Genomic DNA, 17941 nt, shown 5'->3' on the forward strand with positions numbered 1-17941 from the left:
ACAGATTTCACATTTCCCTATGGCGAAATCATCTCCTAATACAAATTTAAAACTCTTCTTAGCCTTTCAAAAAAAGAGTGATGTCTCTTAATCTAGCAGAATGTGAAAATTATGTAGCTAGCTGAGAAAGTAGGCACTAAGATAACAGAAAAACTTCTATGAGCATTTCCTGGCTGAATGAGATGTTCGGTAAGGAGTCAGATACAAACAAATATGTTTCCTTAAGGGTTTTAGCAATCATATTTATGCTTAATCTGTTTTTGTGTAGCTACATTTTTGGCAGAAGATTAAGAAAGAAAGAAAAAGGCCTGCCTCATCCACTACATTGAGGGCATGCTAGCCAGATTGAACAGCCTGTGGAAAAATAGGATCCAGAAGATTTTTTACAAAGATAAAATGAAAAGTTGTGGGTATTCTTTGATGTTTTCTAATCCTTCTAACTGAAATTTAACTTTTGGTTTTTAAATCAGGCATATGAGATATCACCTACGGAATCCTATTCAGGAATTAAATATACTGAAAACAAAATGAAGAAGTACTAATATTAACTTTCACTTTAGAAATTAAGAACTTAAAGAAAGTATCCTCCTTGCCTCAGGAATAATAAAGTAGAAAGAGTGTTTCACTGGACAAAGGAAGACATGGGCTTCTCACAAAATCTCTTAATCTCAACTTATAAAAGAAGACATACATATTAACTGTTACAATAACACTTTTTCATCTGTAGAGAACCTACTAGCTGTTGAAGTCAAGTGCCAACCACTGAAACACCTATCAATTTTCATCTAGTTTCCTTTAGGGTTTCTGGATACAAGAGAGTTAAGCAGGGCTTTGTTATGCCTTCAACTGCAGTTTGACTTCTCTGTTCAATTAATCTTCACCCCTTCTTTCCTTGCACAGGCATGGATCTCTAAAAAATATCTTGCTTAAGACTCATTCTTGGTGTGTGCTTCAAGAGAACCCAATTTGTGTAAACACTAAATTTGTGAGTTTATTTAGGTGAATTCATTCACATGTGCACAATAAATCTGTGAAAGGAATACAAAACAGTGGCTAAGAATTTGGGCTCTAGAATAAAGCCTTGGTTCAAAGCCTGGCTCTGCCACTTTTTACTCAGTGGGCCTTTCTGCGTTTGTTTTTTCTAATCTACAAAATGGGTATAATAATACACTTGCCTTCTAGAGTTATTCTGAAGATTAATTGAGTTAATACTTACAAAGCACTCAGAACTGAGCCTATCATACAGCTATTACTCAATTCATTTGTTTTACATTCTTCTTTACAAAGGTGACTTTAAAAATACATGTGTTCACACAATTTGCATACCTGAGATGTTGCAGAAGAAACAGAAGGTGATGGAGATGCAGGTGGAGTAAGTAAGCTACAGGGTAAGTTTAATGTAACATAGTGCTCATGACTGCAGATGATTCGCAGAAAATCCAGCCTCAAGGACACCAGAACGCTCGGATTCGGTAATGAGTAAAGCTTTGAAGACACCTTGTAAGCATTGCATAAGAGAACACCAGTTAAATCTATTTCTTTTTTTTATTATTATTGCATTTTAGGTTTTAGGGTACATGTGAAGAACATGCAAGACTGTTGCATAGGTACACACATGGCAGTGTGGTTTGCTGCCTTCCATCCCCTCACCTGTATCTGTCCTTTCTCCCCATGCTATCTCTTCCCACCTCCCCGCCCCCCCGTCCCTCCTCCATTTCCCCCCAACGGACCCCAGCGTGTAGTGCTCCCCTCCCTGTGTCCATGTGTTCTCATTGTTCAACACCTGCCTATGAGTGAGAACATGCGGTGTTTGATTTTCTGCTCCTGTGTCAGTTTGCTGAGAATGATGGTTTCCAGGTTCATCCATGTCCCTACAAAGGACACGAACTCATCGTTTTTGATGGCTGCGTAATATTCCATGGTGTATATGTACCACATTTTCTCTATCCAGTCTATCATCATTGGGCATTTGGGTTGGTTCCAGGTCTTTGCTATTGTAAACAGTGCTGCAATGAACATTCGTGTGCATGTGTCCTTACAGTAGAATGATTTATAATCCTTTGGATATATACCCAGTAATGGGATTGCTGGGTCAAATGGGATTTCTATTTTTAGGTCCTTGAGGAATCGCCACACTGTCTTCCACAGTGGTTGAATTAATTTACATTCCCACCAACAGTGTAAAAGTATTCCTATTTCTCCACATCCTCTCCAGCATCTGTTGTTTCCAGATTTTTTAATGATTGCCATTCTAACTGGTGTGAGATGGTATCTCAATGTGGTTTTGATTTGCATTTCTCTAATGACCAGTGATGATGAGCATTTTTTCCTATGTTTGTTGGCCTCCTGTATGTCTTCTTTTGTAAAGTATCTGTTCATATCCTTCGCCCAAAAACAAACAAGCCCAGTTAAATCTATTATTTCTTTAATACTAATACCAGAATGGCAAATTAGAATTAAATAGTAGTACTTGGTATCCAGTTTGGGTTTGTGGCTTAAATAATAGTATCACCTTCTTCCAGAGTTGCTGCTAAAATTAAAAGTTTAAAACTCTAAGGTTTACAAAATAAATACATATCTGACTAACCTAAAAGCCACATTCTTATATTTCTAATACAGCATCAATATTTCTACTTCTCAAAAACCAGGAAAAACATACACCGCCAAAATAACTTCATATTACTTTCTTAAAAGAAATTATCAATTCTATTTATAATTTGTCTGTTTTCTCAGCTACATCATAAGCTACTTGAGGAGACATACTATAAACTGATTTAATAGTTTTAGTATCCCTACAGCTTAGCTCAATGTTTGACAAATACAGGTCAGTGTTTAAAGAATAAAGACAGGACAAGTTCTGGTCGTAATAGTACATAAAGTTTTGGGGAAAAAGTAAAAATGATACATATAGTGTTGCAAGTATTTCTATGTGGGTGAGTGCCCATGCATAGTTTTAACTTTTCTATTAGAAGAAACAAACAATAAAGGCATCTACAGGTAATAGAATATTCAAAATTCTAAATATTAGACTACCAAATAGAACTCTGGACTATTAGCTCCCCAAAACTAATCTGCAGATCAGCTGGGCAGTGCTTCACAAGCACTGTGTGTAATTCTGAAAGGCCTATACAGCTTACTACCAAAGTGGCCCAGCAGAACCATTAACTAATGTTTTCCGGAAGGCAGACTTCACTAATCAGTTGCTAAAAATTTTAAAACAAAATCAGCTATGTGTGGAAAAGTTCCAGGATGCTTTTAATTTAGTAAAGTCAAGATAATGAATAACATTTGGCAAATGGGTAAACATCTGTCCATAATTTCAAACTCTACATTTCCAGGGCTAGATTAGGAGAAGTACCCAGCAAAATGCAGCTGCTTTAAAAATCACTCAAGATACAAAGTCCACTCCATATAAATGCTCCACTTGTTTGACATCTTGAGACTGTGTTACATTACCATTGACTTGATGGTATAATCCAGAATGGGAAATAAAGAGTCATAAGTAGGCCTGTATAACTCAAGGAAATACTGGCTGCACTGACAGCAGCTTGCCACAGTCCTTGTGTCTTGATAAAACAAATACAATTTATTTTTGCCTTGCTAATAAAAATATATTACTTTAGGCCACTTTTTGTTTTAACATCAGTGTATGAATGTGCTCTTGAAGGTCTTTTAGCTCTAACTTTGAAAAGAACTAACACAGTATTTAACCTATTTGATTACTAATAATTCCTAACTATGTATTACCTGTTTATAGCAGGACTTTATAAGGCTAAAAACAAATCCTCTGTCCATAACAGACAACAGATCATTGAGAAAGAATGCAAGGCTTGTATTGAGTCTCTCAACCATTTCTGTGTCCTGTGAAACAGAATACAAAACAAAAACAAATTAAAGTATGATAGTTTAATCTCAGCTTGCAAGAGAGATAAGTGGGGGAAAAGTTATCACTACCTTCTGAAATCGTGAAACTATATCACTAGCAATCGTGCTGACAAGAGCTGCAATGTCATCCATAAAACGTTCTGGAAAACGACTTTTCCTTGGAGCATCAAGTTTATCATTGAAGTATAAATGATGTACCATGCTCTTTACCTGAAAAAAAGATAAAAATTATCAGTTTAACTTCCTATGAATATAATTAAGAATTACAACTCTAAACACTTGGACTATTTTAAAAATATGGCATGTAATTTAATAGATGACTGAAATACTTTTAGCTTCTTAAATATTTTTGAAAGTTCCCTATGATGTTTTGTATTTGCCAAAGAAATTTTTTAAAAAATCAAACACAATACAACTCCATCACCGTATTACCTTCACAAAATTATCCTGGCTAACAATAGGACAAAAAATTCTGTGTATGTCAACAAAAAAGAAATTTCAACCTTAAAGGGTTTTTTTTTTTTGAGACAATTTCACTCTTGTTGCCCAGGTTGGAGTGTAATGATGCGATCTTGGCTCCTTGCAACCTCCGCCTCCCAGGTAGAAGTGATTCTCCTGTCTCAGTCTCCCAAATAGTTCGGATTTCAGGCATGCGCCACCATGCCCAGCTAATTTTTTGGCATTTAGTAGAGATGGGGTTTCACCATGTTAGTTAGTCAGGCTAGTCACGAACTCCTGACCTCAGGTGATCTACCAGCCTCAGCCTCCCAAAGTGCTGGGATTACAGGCAGTTCCACTGTGCAAGGCTCCAAGTTTTGTTTTTTGTTTTGTTTTTAAAGAAACAGGGTCTCAGCCTGTCACACAGGCTGAAGTGCAGTGGCATGATCATAGCTCACTGCAGCCTACAACTCCTGGTCTCAAGTGATCTGCCTGCCTCAGCTTCCAGAGTAGCTAGGACTACAGGTGCACACTACCATACCCAGCTAATTTTTAAATTTTTTATAGAGACAGGGTCTTTATAAATGTAACAATAATAAAGAATTTTAAACTTTAAATTCAGGTAAATTGAAGCTAAAGTCCTAGACTTCACATAGAGCACAGCCAAGTTTTAAATTGCAGTCTTTTGACAATTTCGTATTTTAGAAACCTAAACATTCATGTAAGACTATTAAAAAACAGTTGAAATTACAATTTTTACCTTACAAGAGAAGCACATGAATTATAAATTTAAGGTTTATTTTCTAGGGAAAAAAATGAGTTGTCACTTACATATAGTTCCTGATTTATTTTTTCTGTAGATTATTAAATCTCTAGAAGAAATGTTTTCTTACCCATAATATATGTAACATTCAATGCTGAGAACCACCCTATGACAACTTTGGAAGATTCTTTTCTGTTTATTTTTCGTTGTTTTGTTTTACATTTTTTAAACATACTTCTTCTTTGGGAGAAAAAGTTTCAGTGATTTCAGCTTTCTAGAGGCTGAAGAGGAAGGTGAAGAAGACAGTCCCAAGTGCTGGAATGCCTGAGTTTGAATCACAGTCCTGCTACCTACAAGCTGTGCATACTAAGACATGTTAACCTCTCTGTGCTTTAGTAATACCTAGGCCACATGGCAGTACTAGCATACTGTGCCCACTTAATAAATGTTTGTTGCCTTTGCTTACATATGGGTATGTTTACATATACAAGTTTATATGTACAGGTGACCCTTGAACTGCACAGGTTTGAACTGCATGAGTCCACTTATATGTGGGTTTTCTCCCAACTGTGCCTCTCCTGAGACAGCAAAACCAACCCCTCTCCTCTTCAGCCTACTCAATGTAAAGACAGTAAGAATAAAGACATTTATGATGATCCACTTCCAATTAATGAACAGCAAATATATTTTCACTTCCTTATAATTTTCTTAATAATATTTTCTTTTCACTAGTTTATTCTAAGAACACAGTATATAATATAAATAACATACAAAATATGATTATATTATCAGTAAGGCATTTGGTCAACAGTAGGCTATTAAGTAGTTAAGTTTTGGGTGAGTCAAAAGTTATAGGCAGATTTTGACTGTGTGGGGGAGCTCATTCTCCTAAAGCCCATGTTGTTCAAGGGTCAATTGTTCATATATATATATATTTATTAAAATATTAATTCACTCATTTTTTAAAAATATCATTTATTTGATTAAGCAAAAAGTACTTTAAAAAAAATAAGAGAGACAGGATCTTGCTCTGTCATCCATGCTGGAGTACAGTGGTGATCATAGCTCACTGCAGCCTCAAACTCCTGGGCTCAAGCAAGCTCCCTACTCAGCCTCCCAAGTAGATGGAATTACAAGTGTGTGCCACCAGGCCCAGCTAATTAAAAAAAAAAATTTTTTTGGTAGATATGGGCTCTTGCTGTGTTGCTCAGGCTGGTCTCAAACTCCTGATCTCAAGTCATCCTCCTGCCTCAGCTTTCTAAAGTGCAGAGATTACAGGTGTGAGCCACTGCACCCAACCAGTACTGTTGTGTTTTTTATTGGCTGTAACTGGCATTTCCCTAAGAGTTTACTAGCCATAATAATGGCAGTGGGTATCTATAAAGCTTTTTTAATCTTTGGTATGAAATCTACAATACTGTCATTATACACTTGCGTGTATAATGACTAGCAAAGAATGTATCACAAGTTTCCTTTGAAAAGACAGCTAGCTTATACAACCATCCCTGAGAAAACAGAGTTAAAATGAGCCTCACTCTTTATAATTCCACCTAAACTGTGCTGAGTGTCCACAGTGTTTATTTAGAGATGTAACACATGTAATTTTGTCTTGAAGGCACATGTAAAAGCGTAAGATGTGCAATAGAAAAAGATTCCTAAGATAACAAATGAGCTAGCATAAAATTGTTCACTAAGAGAAAAAATATTAAAGAACGTGCTCAGTTTTTGCTCACCATTAACTCAAAAAAGAACCAGGCTTGTTGCAAAGCTGATTCCCGAACGCTGCCACTGCAAACAACCCACTGCAAAGCCAGCTCCTCATGAAAAAGCTATCCAGAAGTAAATCCAAAGTTATTATCAAAGTCAAATCTGCTGATAACATAAACCAAATAATAATGCAAATACAAATGAAGATATAATGCAAATAAGCAAAATAAGGCATGTGAACCATTCAATGATGCGTTGAAGACACCCATTAACGAAACGGCTATTTATGCATGTAAGACAGTGGTATGTGGAACAGCTGAAAAAATTACATGTTATCTTGCTGTAAAATGTAATTTTAAAAGGACAGGTAGAAGATGGCCTCCTAAATTGTACCTGCAAACAGAAACTAGACTAAAAACTTACAGCAATACCTTGTTTGTGACTTAAGTACACTTTTTAACATATGCAAATACACACATGAATTTTGCTGGTACAATTTAGGAAATACATTTTAAAATTTAAACTTTGCTATGAGGCATTAATTTTCAAGTTTTCAGGTAAGGTATTTTTTTTAGAAAAAACAGCAGAAGATTTCTGCCTTATAATGGATATGCATACAAAGCATTTGCAAAGTAGTGTATATTAATATGAAAAAGGACTAACAAAACTGTGCATACGGGAAGCAAATCAACATATCTTACTAAGAGTGACAATTTTTCTAACTCATCTTCCTTTCCCTGGAGATTTAAAACACAAAACAGAAGCAGTTACAGAAACAGAATTAAGAGTTGATACATTTTTTTGGTATTAAAATTTGATGATCAAATTTGAATTCACTAAATTCTAAAAACAGTCAATCCCAAAGATATAAACATTAACATAACATAAAAGAGTCTACACTGCCGAGGTATGCCCCAAAAGGCATCAGACAAGCTATGCTTGCTCAGATATATTTTTAAGCACAATGCAATTACTGTAAATATCTCATCCTGGCTATGTAAATAAAGCTTACGTCTATTTAATTGGTGAAATTATTTTCCCCCTCTATTAATTGTCTTCGTATGAATCTACCTTTTTGGTTGGTAAGCGTCCCGTTAATGTTTGTAAGAAACTTGACGTCTCTGTGTGCGAAGACATACGATTACAACTTCGATCCATAGCCTATGGAGTGAAGATGAATGAATGACGAGATAACATTAACGTTTGCAGTGGATGATTTTGCAGCTGACGGATTATGTACAAGTTTAAAATAGAATTTTATTATGGTTTCAAAAACCACCTATTTTATTGCTCTCATTTTCACCATTTTAAGCTGCTTTAATGACAATGCATAAGTAGTATCAAAATGGCTTCTATATATTTTTGGTCTTTAAAAAAAGATGAGGATTTCAATGATTATATAACATTCAGAGTGCTGCAAAGAATGAAACTTTTGTCTGTGTGATCTATACACATGCACATATATAGTAAAAATATATATAAAGTAAAAACATACTTCTCAACTGATCTCAGACCAAAAAAGAAATCAATAATTTTATATTAAATAAAGAAAACAAAAAGTTTGGAATAATTTATCACACTTTTTCATTATTATTGGAAACTACTATTCAGGTCTGTCATATACTAAATCAAACATAAATCACTTACAATATTAGAAATGGAATTAAAAATTTTCTTTAAGAACAGATTTTTCCTTAAAAGCCAACTCAAATGAGAAGTATATTTTGAGGTATCATGCAGCATTAGCTATCAAGCAACTAATCTTAAGAAAGCAAAACTAATTCAGCTAAGGTATAACAAATTTCATACTTTGCAACACAGTACAAATTAAAACGGATTTTTGCTTCTGGTATTGAATCTCATAGCATGGGATCATATACTGTTCACATTTAATTTCAACTTATTGCCAGTCTTTCTATTCAGTGACTACGAAGAAAATAACAAGATAGTAAATGTTAAATGAAACGATATAATAGTTACACTTTTAACCAAAAGCAAATAGAAAACTGATGGGGTTTTTTTTTCCACATAAAAAATTTAAAAATTGCTATTAAAGATGTGCTACCCCTAAAGAAGAAACTGTTATAAAAGCCATCAATTGCATAAGCAGCAGGCACTGAAATATTGATAGGGTGTGTGAGGAAGAAAGAAGGCAGAGACAGGAAATAGGAAAGAATATTACTGATGCAATTGGTGGTACTCATGCATAGTAGTTGGAAAATGTGCTAAGTAAACAAAAATACACACTTTTTAATGATTAAAAAAAGCAAGCCACTGAAATCATAGTAAATACTAAAAAGTAATGTTCTAAAGGGAAACATCAGCAGCCAATAAAGAAACCTCTAATATAAACACCACCTGTGTTGATTCTGCACTTGGACTGGGGTTGGATCCCCATGGGGCAGCTTTTGGACCACCAGTGTTAACCCAGGAATTGGAGCGATCTAAACCCTAAGCATATAATAGAAAGCAGTTGGAAAGGAAAGAAATATTACATGTTGCATGCTATAAATTATTCTTAAAGAAATTCAGATCTTCTATTGCAAACATGTTTTTAATTAGTACTGTTAAAGCAACCAAAATTTGTATGCACCTATAGAGTATTAGTTCATCAAAATTATCTTATTATACAACACAATTTTAAAAAATAACTAAGGCCATTATGTATCGCATTTAAAGGTAATTTTTCTTTATGAAAAGGGATACTCTCGAAGTACCAATAACTAATGTTCCCACAGCACCACACCCCCAAACTTTCTTTAAATATAGTACAAGTTAGCAACAGATAATTTCCTCTGTATCTGAGGTTTAAAGAAAAAAATGGAAGAAAAACATTCCATTCTTCGCTATATACTTTAATTTCATCCCATCCCTCATCAACTGAAAACTATGCAGTGATATACTCCATAATTCTATTTGACTTTGCCAACACCTTCACTCTCTTTCAGGAACAGACAGGAGAAATTAAGTAAAAACTTCAGAAAAAAATGATACCTAATATTTACTCCTTCCTAATAATGTATTTTGGGTTGCATTTGTAATTAAACACAATGGGTTACTGTTTTTTAAATAATTATAAGGAAAAACATTATGCTGGGGCTGTCTATATAGGGATTATATCTTCATCATCATCTTCATTAATTTAAAATTTCTTCAATACGCTACTAAAGTATATGTCCAGAAGTGAATTATTTTATCTTTGTCTGAGAGGGATTACTGTGATTCCAGGTGAAGGAAACAGAGGCTTTACTTCTATTTCCTCAAACTGACTGATCATCAGAATCACTTGAGAAGCTTTATAAAATTCAGATCCTGGGCTCTATCTCCATAAATCCGATTCAGCAATCTGGACCGGGGACTTGCGAATCTAATAATTGGAACTGGAGCAAGTTGTAAAAGATTTTTAAAGAATTATTAGGGTAAGCATAACAAAGACAACTGAAGACAACCTGATGTAAATATATCAGGGCATGAGTATGGACCCAAACCAGAAAGCACCAAAGGAAGAACAGGTAAAAGTAAAGAGCTGAAACAATTGTAATCAACTCTGTCTAGACATTAGTGTCATTTGGGAAGCTTAACAACAACAGTAACATAACAATTGTGCAGTGCCCTACCTTAAAACAATTAAATGAGAATTGTTGTGAATACAGCCCAGACATCAGTATTTTTTAAAATACTTCAAAAGAAGTTCTTAAAAAGAAAAGAAAGAAAAACTGCAACTCCCAAGAGCTTAGGTTTTAGAAGAATATTTCCTCTACTTTTTCTCATGTTTTTCCCAAATATATAGAGAAGTTGAAACGATGGCACAATAATCACCCATTTCTCATCATTTTTGACGCTGAATGTCTAATACAGGAGTTAAGGTTCCAATCCAGGCTCTCCTGCTTACTAGCTGTAAAATCTAGGATAAATTACTCAACTTTTTTTCAGTTTATTATCTATCAAATAAAAATGATGATAGTGTTCCCCTTCATATGGTAAGAATCAAATAATGGAAGTAAATTACTAAGTGCAATGCCCTGAATATACTAAACTGTCACAAACAGTTTTTATAAAACTTTCCATGCATATTTTTCTTAAAATGCTTTCTATCAAAGTAAATTAGACAACATCAAAATACTAGTAAAATTAGGCAATCAGATTTGTTTTAAATATCCACCTTCTCAGAACCCCATTACAATACTTCAAGTAAAAGCAAACCGAAAGGCATGTTTTTCACATAGTTTTCATTCGTCTCCAAAATTACGTCTAAGGCCAAAATTATATTTTCTTTGTATAAAAGTATAAAGTTCTTCCTGCCATATTCAATTTTTACAGTCACTACTCATGTTACAAAAATAATAAAGCATGAACATTTGATTTTTGCAAAATTATAACTGTCCTCTTTTCTCCCATGAACTTCCACAAAAAGAATAACGACTTTGCTGTACTCTTAAATTCACTTAACTCATTGTTTAATTTCCTTTAAAACTACAATATATGATAATTGCTAATGTGAGAATTTTTAAAAATCTCTTTGTGGTATGAATTATAGTCATATACAGGAAAGTGACATTCTGAGCAGTTATAATTATATCAAAACTAACTATTTAAAGAAAACTTGTAACCAGTTGTTAGGCAAAACAAGTAACTTCCATAATTCAGGCATTATAAAGCTAAGAATTCTATCAAACAGCCTGTATTTAAGCAAATTCATCACTTATATTTAATATAATAACTTTATGTTACTGATTTCGAACAAACATGGAACAGACTAACCAAACGTGTGCCCATGTATTTAAGTGTGGGATTTTTTTTTTTTTTTGCCAAATCCTAGTAACGCTATTAATTTTTTCCCTTACATATAGATAAGATCCCAGTGCAAGGTCCATACTGTATTTGATTTGACATCAGTTTGTGCTATATTACAAAGATTTTGCTTCACATCCACAAGTCCTCAGCATAGTGCCTAGCATATAGTAAGCTCTCAGTGTTTGAGAAATTTAAAAAAAATTACATGATACATGAGAAAGAAACATATCAATGCAAAATTCCACTGGCATTTGATTAAAAGCAATACAGTTCAGACCTGATGTAACCATGTACTTACAAAACTGAATGTTAAAAGACTATTGCTAGAACTAAAAATATGAAGAAGTCTCACAAATATTTTTACATTTACATTACAGCCACTGGAGTATTCAAAACCTGTTCATGTTATATAAACATTCTAAAATTTTAGGAGTTCTATATTTTATACTGGGGAATAAAATACAACCAAAATTTTCATAAAGTCAAATCTCTGCAAATCTTTCAATATATAATTAATCCCAATAGTAAGAGGGCAAAGAATAGCATAATTCAGTTCTTAAAGAGATGATTTAGTGCTGGGGTGTTTACTCATACTAACATTTCGTCAGCGGATAAATATGTGCTGAGCACCTTGAATAAGCCAGACATTACAGATACTTTGGAACAAACATTCCCTGCCATCATGAAACTTAAACTCTGGTAAAGAAAGATAAAAACTTAAAAAAAATTAGTTCATATGCTCTGAGACCAAAAAAAAAAAAAAAAAAGACAAAATAAGGGGATTTGAAGTCCTACAGCCAAGGCTGAGGACACAGCCCCTGGTTACACATTTACATAAGATAATCAGATTCAACCTCACTGGGAAGGTGGCTTTCAGAGTAAAGACTTAAAGGACTGAGGGAGTAAGTCATTAGAGGATTGTGCTCAGAGGAATGACATAATGACTTAATTTTTGTGTGTGTCCTAAGTTTTTTAAAGCAACATTCTGGTTGCTATGTTGTGAACAGAGTGTGGAGTAGAAGTACAGAAAGCACCTTTAAAGCCAGTACATTAATTCTAGGAGAGATGATGGTAGCTGAGATCAAGATGGTAGTAATGAAGATGTTAAGAAGCATCCCCACCTTTCATATATATCCAAATCTGAACAAAACAATTTAGAAAAAGCAGTTAGGTTTAGAACTCCAGAAAGAAATATAATTGCGGAAATATAATTCTGGGAGTCATTAGCATAACATTTATGTGGTATGTAAAGCCATGGAAACTGATAAGCTCACCAAGGTAGTAAGTATAGAGAGAAGACAAGAAAAGAGAATTAAGGATGGAGATCTGGAACACATCCAGATAAAGAGATCAGAAAAGGAAGAATCCACAAAGAAGACTGAAAAGGTATAATCAGTAAACCAAGAAGGAAATCAACAGTGTAGTACCCTGGAAGCCAAATAAATAAATTTCAGAGGAAAAAAAAATTGAACTGTGTCAAAAGCTGCTGGCAGGTAAAAATAAGCTGAGTTCTGAAAATTAACTACTGGATTTAGCAACACGAAGGGTGCTGGTGACATTAACAAGGACAGCTTTGGTGGAAAATGGGAGGAATATTTGACTGAAGCAAAGATGATGGGAGTAAAAGAACTGCAGATAGCAAGTACAAAAAATTCTTAGGGAATTCTACTATAAAAGGTAGCAGAGAAAGATCAAAGAAGGTAGCAGTTGAAATATTAGAGAATTATTATTTTTAATTTTTGTGGGTACATAGTAGGCATATGTATTTATAATTTTGTGTATACATAGTAGGTATATGTGAGATATTTTGATGAAAGTATATCAAGTATAATAATGACATCAGGATGAGTTGGGTATCCATCACCTCAACCATTTATCCTTTGTGATACAAAGAATCTAATTATACACTTCTAATTATTTATAACTAAATATATAATAAACATTATTTACTTAATTGTACAAATCACCTTGTTGTGCCATCAAATACTAGATTTTATTCACTCTCTCTATTTTTCTGTACCCATTACCTATCTCCATTTCCCTTCCGACCCCAACTGCCCCTTCCCAGCCTTTGGTAACTATCATACTACTCTCTATCTTCATGAGTTCAACTGCTTTAATTTTTAGCTTCTACAAATAAGTGAGAACATGTGAAGTCTGTCTTTCTGTGACTGGTTTATTTCACTTAACATAACAATCTCCATTCCTATCCTTGTTGTTGCAAATGACAGGATCTCATTCTTTTTTTAACGGGTGAATAGTACTCCATTGTATATATGTACCACACTTTGTTTACCCATTCATCTGTTGATGGACACTCAGATTGCTTTCAAATGAGAGAAATTATTTTTTCAAAATGAGATAAATAATAGCTTGACTGTATGTGGATGGGAATGATTCAGTATTCAGGGAGAAACTGGTGATGCAGAAGAGACACAGAAAAACTGACAGGAGCGCTCAGGAGTGTAGATCCTGAGCAGGTGAGACTGGATGAGAGCTTGAGTGACAGAGATGAATTCAGAAAAATGAATAGCTCATCTATCATTTTTAATACAGAAGAGTATTAGGCAGTAGATAGTAGATGGTAACAGGTAGTTAGATATGATGGTAAAAGTTTATCAAAGTTTTCTTCCAATGGTTTCAGCTGTGTCAATAAAATAGAAGATAAAGTGAGAAAAGGAATGAGGGGAGAGGTGTTAGGGCGTTTGAAGTAACAAAAGAAGGAATAAAATCATTTCCTGGGAGAACAGGAAAGTGATGGAGATAAAGAAATACAGTATAATTGCCCGATAGCATTAAGGGCTCTCTTGAGATTGATTTCAAATAAGACCAATAACCATGGTATTTTTAAAGACATGTTTAGCTGCACAGATGCTGACATGGCATAGACAGTCAATTGAGTTTAACTATGGTTTCAGGTTTGGGAAAGATAAGGGAACTGAGGATTGATTACAATGAGAATAATCTTTTTTCTTTTTTTTTTTTTTGAAACAGAGTTTCACTCTTGTTGCCCAGGCTGGAGTGCAATGGTGTGATCTCAGCTCCCTGCAACCTCTGCCTCCTGAGTTCAAGTGATTCTCCTGTCTCAGCCTCCCAAGTAGCTGAGATTACAGGCACCTGCCACCACACCCGGCTAATTTTTGTATTTTTAGTAAAGACAGGGTTTCACCATGTTGGCCAGGCTGGTTTTAAACTCCTGACCTCAGGTCATCCACCCGCCTCAGCCTCCCAAAGTGCTAGGATTACATGCATGAGCCACCACACCCAACCTGATAGAAATAATTATAACAATTGCCCACAGAAATTAAGCTGGCTAAGGAAGAAGAGAGAACATTAAGGGGGTGAGGCATAGTAAAAACACTGGAGGATCACGATTAAGAGATTGCAAAGGAATAGAAATTATTAGTTTGGGGTACTACAGAGAAAAACAGGAGATAGAGAAGAAAACACATGAAATTGAGATTATGGTAATGACAAGATTGCAGGAGTGTTCAATCTTTTGGTTTCCCTGGGCTACACTGAAAGAAGAATTCTCTTGAGCATCACATAAAATACACTACCATTAACAATAGCTGACGAGCATTAAAAAAAAAAAAAAAAAAAAAACTTAACAAACTCATAATGTTTTAAGAAAGTTTACAAATTTGTGCTGATCTGCATTCAAAGTGGTCCTGGGCTGCATGTGGCCTGCAGGTCACAGATTGAAGAAGCTTGATATAAAGTAAGATTGTGGCTGAGGTGGGATGGAAAACAAGATTACTAAGGAAGAGTTTCTTGAACTGTCAAGTCAATAAAATAAGAAAAAATGAAGGGTAACTATAAATAAACTATAGATTCCTTATAATTTTGAGATAAAATTATACACTATTATTATTAGGGATTACAACTAAATGATAATCCACTATGAAGGTAGCTATCAAAAATTTTGCAATAAAAAGAAAACAACATAAAAACCATTTAAGTACGTCTCATCTTGCAATGGCTTTCTCAGCAATTACCTTATATTTATTTATTTGCATATATTTATATATATATATTTATATATATATATATATATATATATATTTTAAAAATCATTGATCCATTTCAAGAACATCTTGAAAAAGGCAAAAAAATCATTATATATATAGGCCTCTTTGTTCTAAATCTTGAGTTTATAATCTATCAAACGTATAAGAAATAACTCTAGAATTATGCTAAATGAATCCTAATGCAAATCTTACAAAAATTAAGAGACATTTTTAAAGTAGAACCTTAAGGAAAAGCTGTCTATAGCAACTTTGCTATAGAAAAATTCCTGAAAATCTAAAAACCAAATTCATTCTACTGAAGAACTATGCAGTATATAAATATTCAATATATAAATAATGCTAAGTACTACCTGTATTACAATAAAATATAACCAAGAATGAAAACAAGGATGAAAAACCTGAGTTACTTTCTTAAACGTGGAAATTGAGTGTGTGGAGGGGGGAAGCTTTCTCTTTTTGCAGTTGCCACAGTACTCTGGTTACTCTGCAGTATCCCTTATAAATAACTCTGAGCATCATTCTCTCTAGGAGTTTACAAAAGGGGAAAATTGTTTAATTACAGAAATATTTATATGGATCTTTAAGTTACTGAAACCCACGTTTAATTATTTAAATTATAAGGCAGCAAAGTATATTTTTGATCTGTAAGAATACTTAATGAGCAATGCTTAATATGAATGAACATTCATTATATAAATTTATTAATTAGAAGTTTCTATACAAACTATATATATATTTCTGTAACTTTATAAGGCATAGTTAGTTCTGCCGTTTTTGATTAATGCTCAAGTATTTCACCTAACAACAAACCCCATCAAGATCTTTAAATGTTCTGTTATAGTTCAGACTAAAAGTTAAACATAGACCCTATAACCTATTTATCAATCATTAATTCTTCCTCACATAAAAATTAATAGATTAAACTGCCAAAGAAAAGTTGGTTATCCTTCTGTAAGAATAACATCTTCCTCTTTTCCAATAGCAAAAAAAAGCTTGAAATAGTCTGGTCAAAACACAGCACAATGTGATTTCTTGGCCTCAGTCTTTCTGCATTTTTGTCTAGCATGTTTAAACTCTGAATTGTTTTTGTACTTTACATTTAGAAAGATAATAACTATTTGTTCTGTGAGTATATTTTGGGGGAACAAAAAGATAAATGCCTAGAATAAAATATGGTTGGATCTTATACTACCTGGCCTTTCCCTTATTTTCCAGCATAATCACTGAACATCATTAAATAAATCATAGTTTTCTAATCCTGGTGTGCCTTACATAGGGTTTCATGTGAAATGTGGCTCTATTACCAACAAAGGTTAATCACTGTTCTTGATATTTTTCTGGAGAAGAGGATCTCGTGATTTAACGATGTCAACTATCTTCCATGTATCAGTCACACAGGTCTCTCTTAATTCTATATTAAGTCAATCTAGCCGTTTTCACATGATAGAGTATCAGACCAACAACAGTAAGTTATATGTGACTAGTGATCCCAGACAAATTTTAGAAATTTTAGTGTAGTAGTTTGTAACAGCAAGCATGTTTAATAGAAAAACAATACAGTGTTAGTAAACTGATAGAAAAAAATGTGCAATTCCTTGCTAATTCCTAACTTACATACATTTCAAAATTCAGAATAAATTAAAACAAATGGATATTTCTCGATGGTTCACAAAACAAAAACCAAATTTATAGACGCATGTCTTCAGTTTACCTTACTCCCGATGATTGATCGAACTTCATCATCTGGTGACGTGGGAGTCCCAGATATATCTGGATTGCTATTACTAAGGCTTCGAGAACGATTTAAATTAAGGCTTGCAGGTCTCACAGCAGATCTAGCCATTGTGGCATAATGCACTGATCCTCCCAAACCCCCAGGACCTAGAATTGCATATGAAATAGCACATAATTAAAGCAAATTGTCAGGAAAATATCTGAAAAAGATCTCTGCCACTTTAAGAAATTCCACAAAGATCATGATTTGCTTTGATTTCTAAATAAAAAATATTATACTTTTTTATTTTTTTTAAAAGGCAGGGTCTTCTAAATAAAACATATTATACATTTTTTTTTTTTAAGAGGCAAGGGCCTTTTTTCCTTAAGAGGCAGCACTGGAGTGCAGCACTGAGACCACAGTTCACTATAAACTTGGACTCCTGGACTCAAGCAATCCTCCCACCTCAGCCTCCTGAGTAGCTAGGACTATAGGCACACACCACCATGCCCAGCTAAATTTCTCCCTCTTTTTTTTTTTTTTTTTTTTTTGTACAGACAGGGTCTTGCTATGTTGCCCAAGCTGGTCTTGAACTCCTGGACTCAAGCA

At 34.0% G+C, this 17941-nt stretch overlaps 1 protein-coding gene across 7 annotated transcripts in view; it reads right to left on the reverse strand.

Annotated features, from left to right (window-relative positions):
- DOCK7 (dedicator of cytokinesis 7) overlaps positions 1-17941 on the reverse strand; it is a 242826-nt gene that overhangs the window by 81425 nt on the left and 143460 nt on the right. For 4 of the 7 annotated variants that reach the window (XM_074380928.1, XM_074380927.1, XM_074380929.1 and 1 more), the window contains 7 exons: positions 17330-17499; positions 9152-9244; positions 7865-7954; positions 6820-6915; positions 3955-4095; positions 3748-3861; positions 1327-1497 (listed from right to left, as the gene is read on the reverse strand). In XM_074380928.1, coding sequence (XP_074237029.1) covers positions 1327-1497; positions 3748-3861; positions 3955-4095; positions 6820-6915; positions 7865-7954; positions 9152-9244; positions 17330-17499 — 875 coding nt within the window. The remainder of the gene's footprint in view (positions 1-1326; positions 1498-3747; positions 3862-3954; positions 4096-6819; positions 6916-7864; positions 7955-9151; positions 9245-17329; positions 17500-17941) is intronic. The other 3 variants (XM_074380932.1, XM_074380931.1, XM_074380930.1) reach the window with 2 other exon arrangements.

Source organism: Saimiri boliviensis, chromosome 11 (genome assembly GCF_048565385.1).
Source record: "Saimiri boliviensis isolate mSaiBol1 chromosome 11, mSaiBol1.pri, whole genome shotgun sequence".
In the NCBI taxonomy this organism is placed as follows: domain Eukaryota; kingdom Metazoa; phylum Chordata; class Mammalia; order Primates; family Cebidae; genus Saimiri; species Saimiri boliviensis.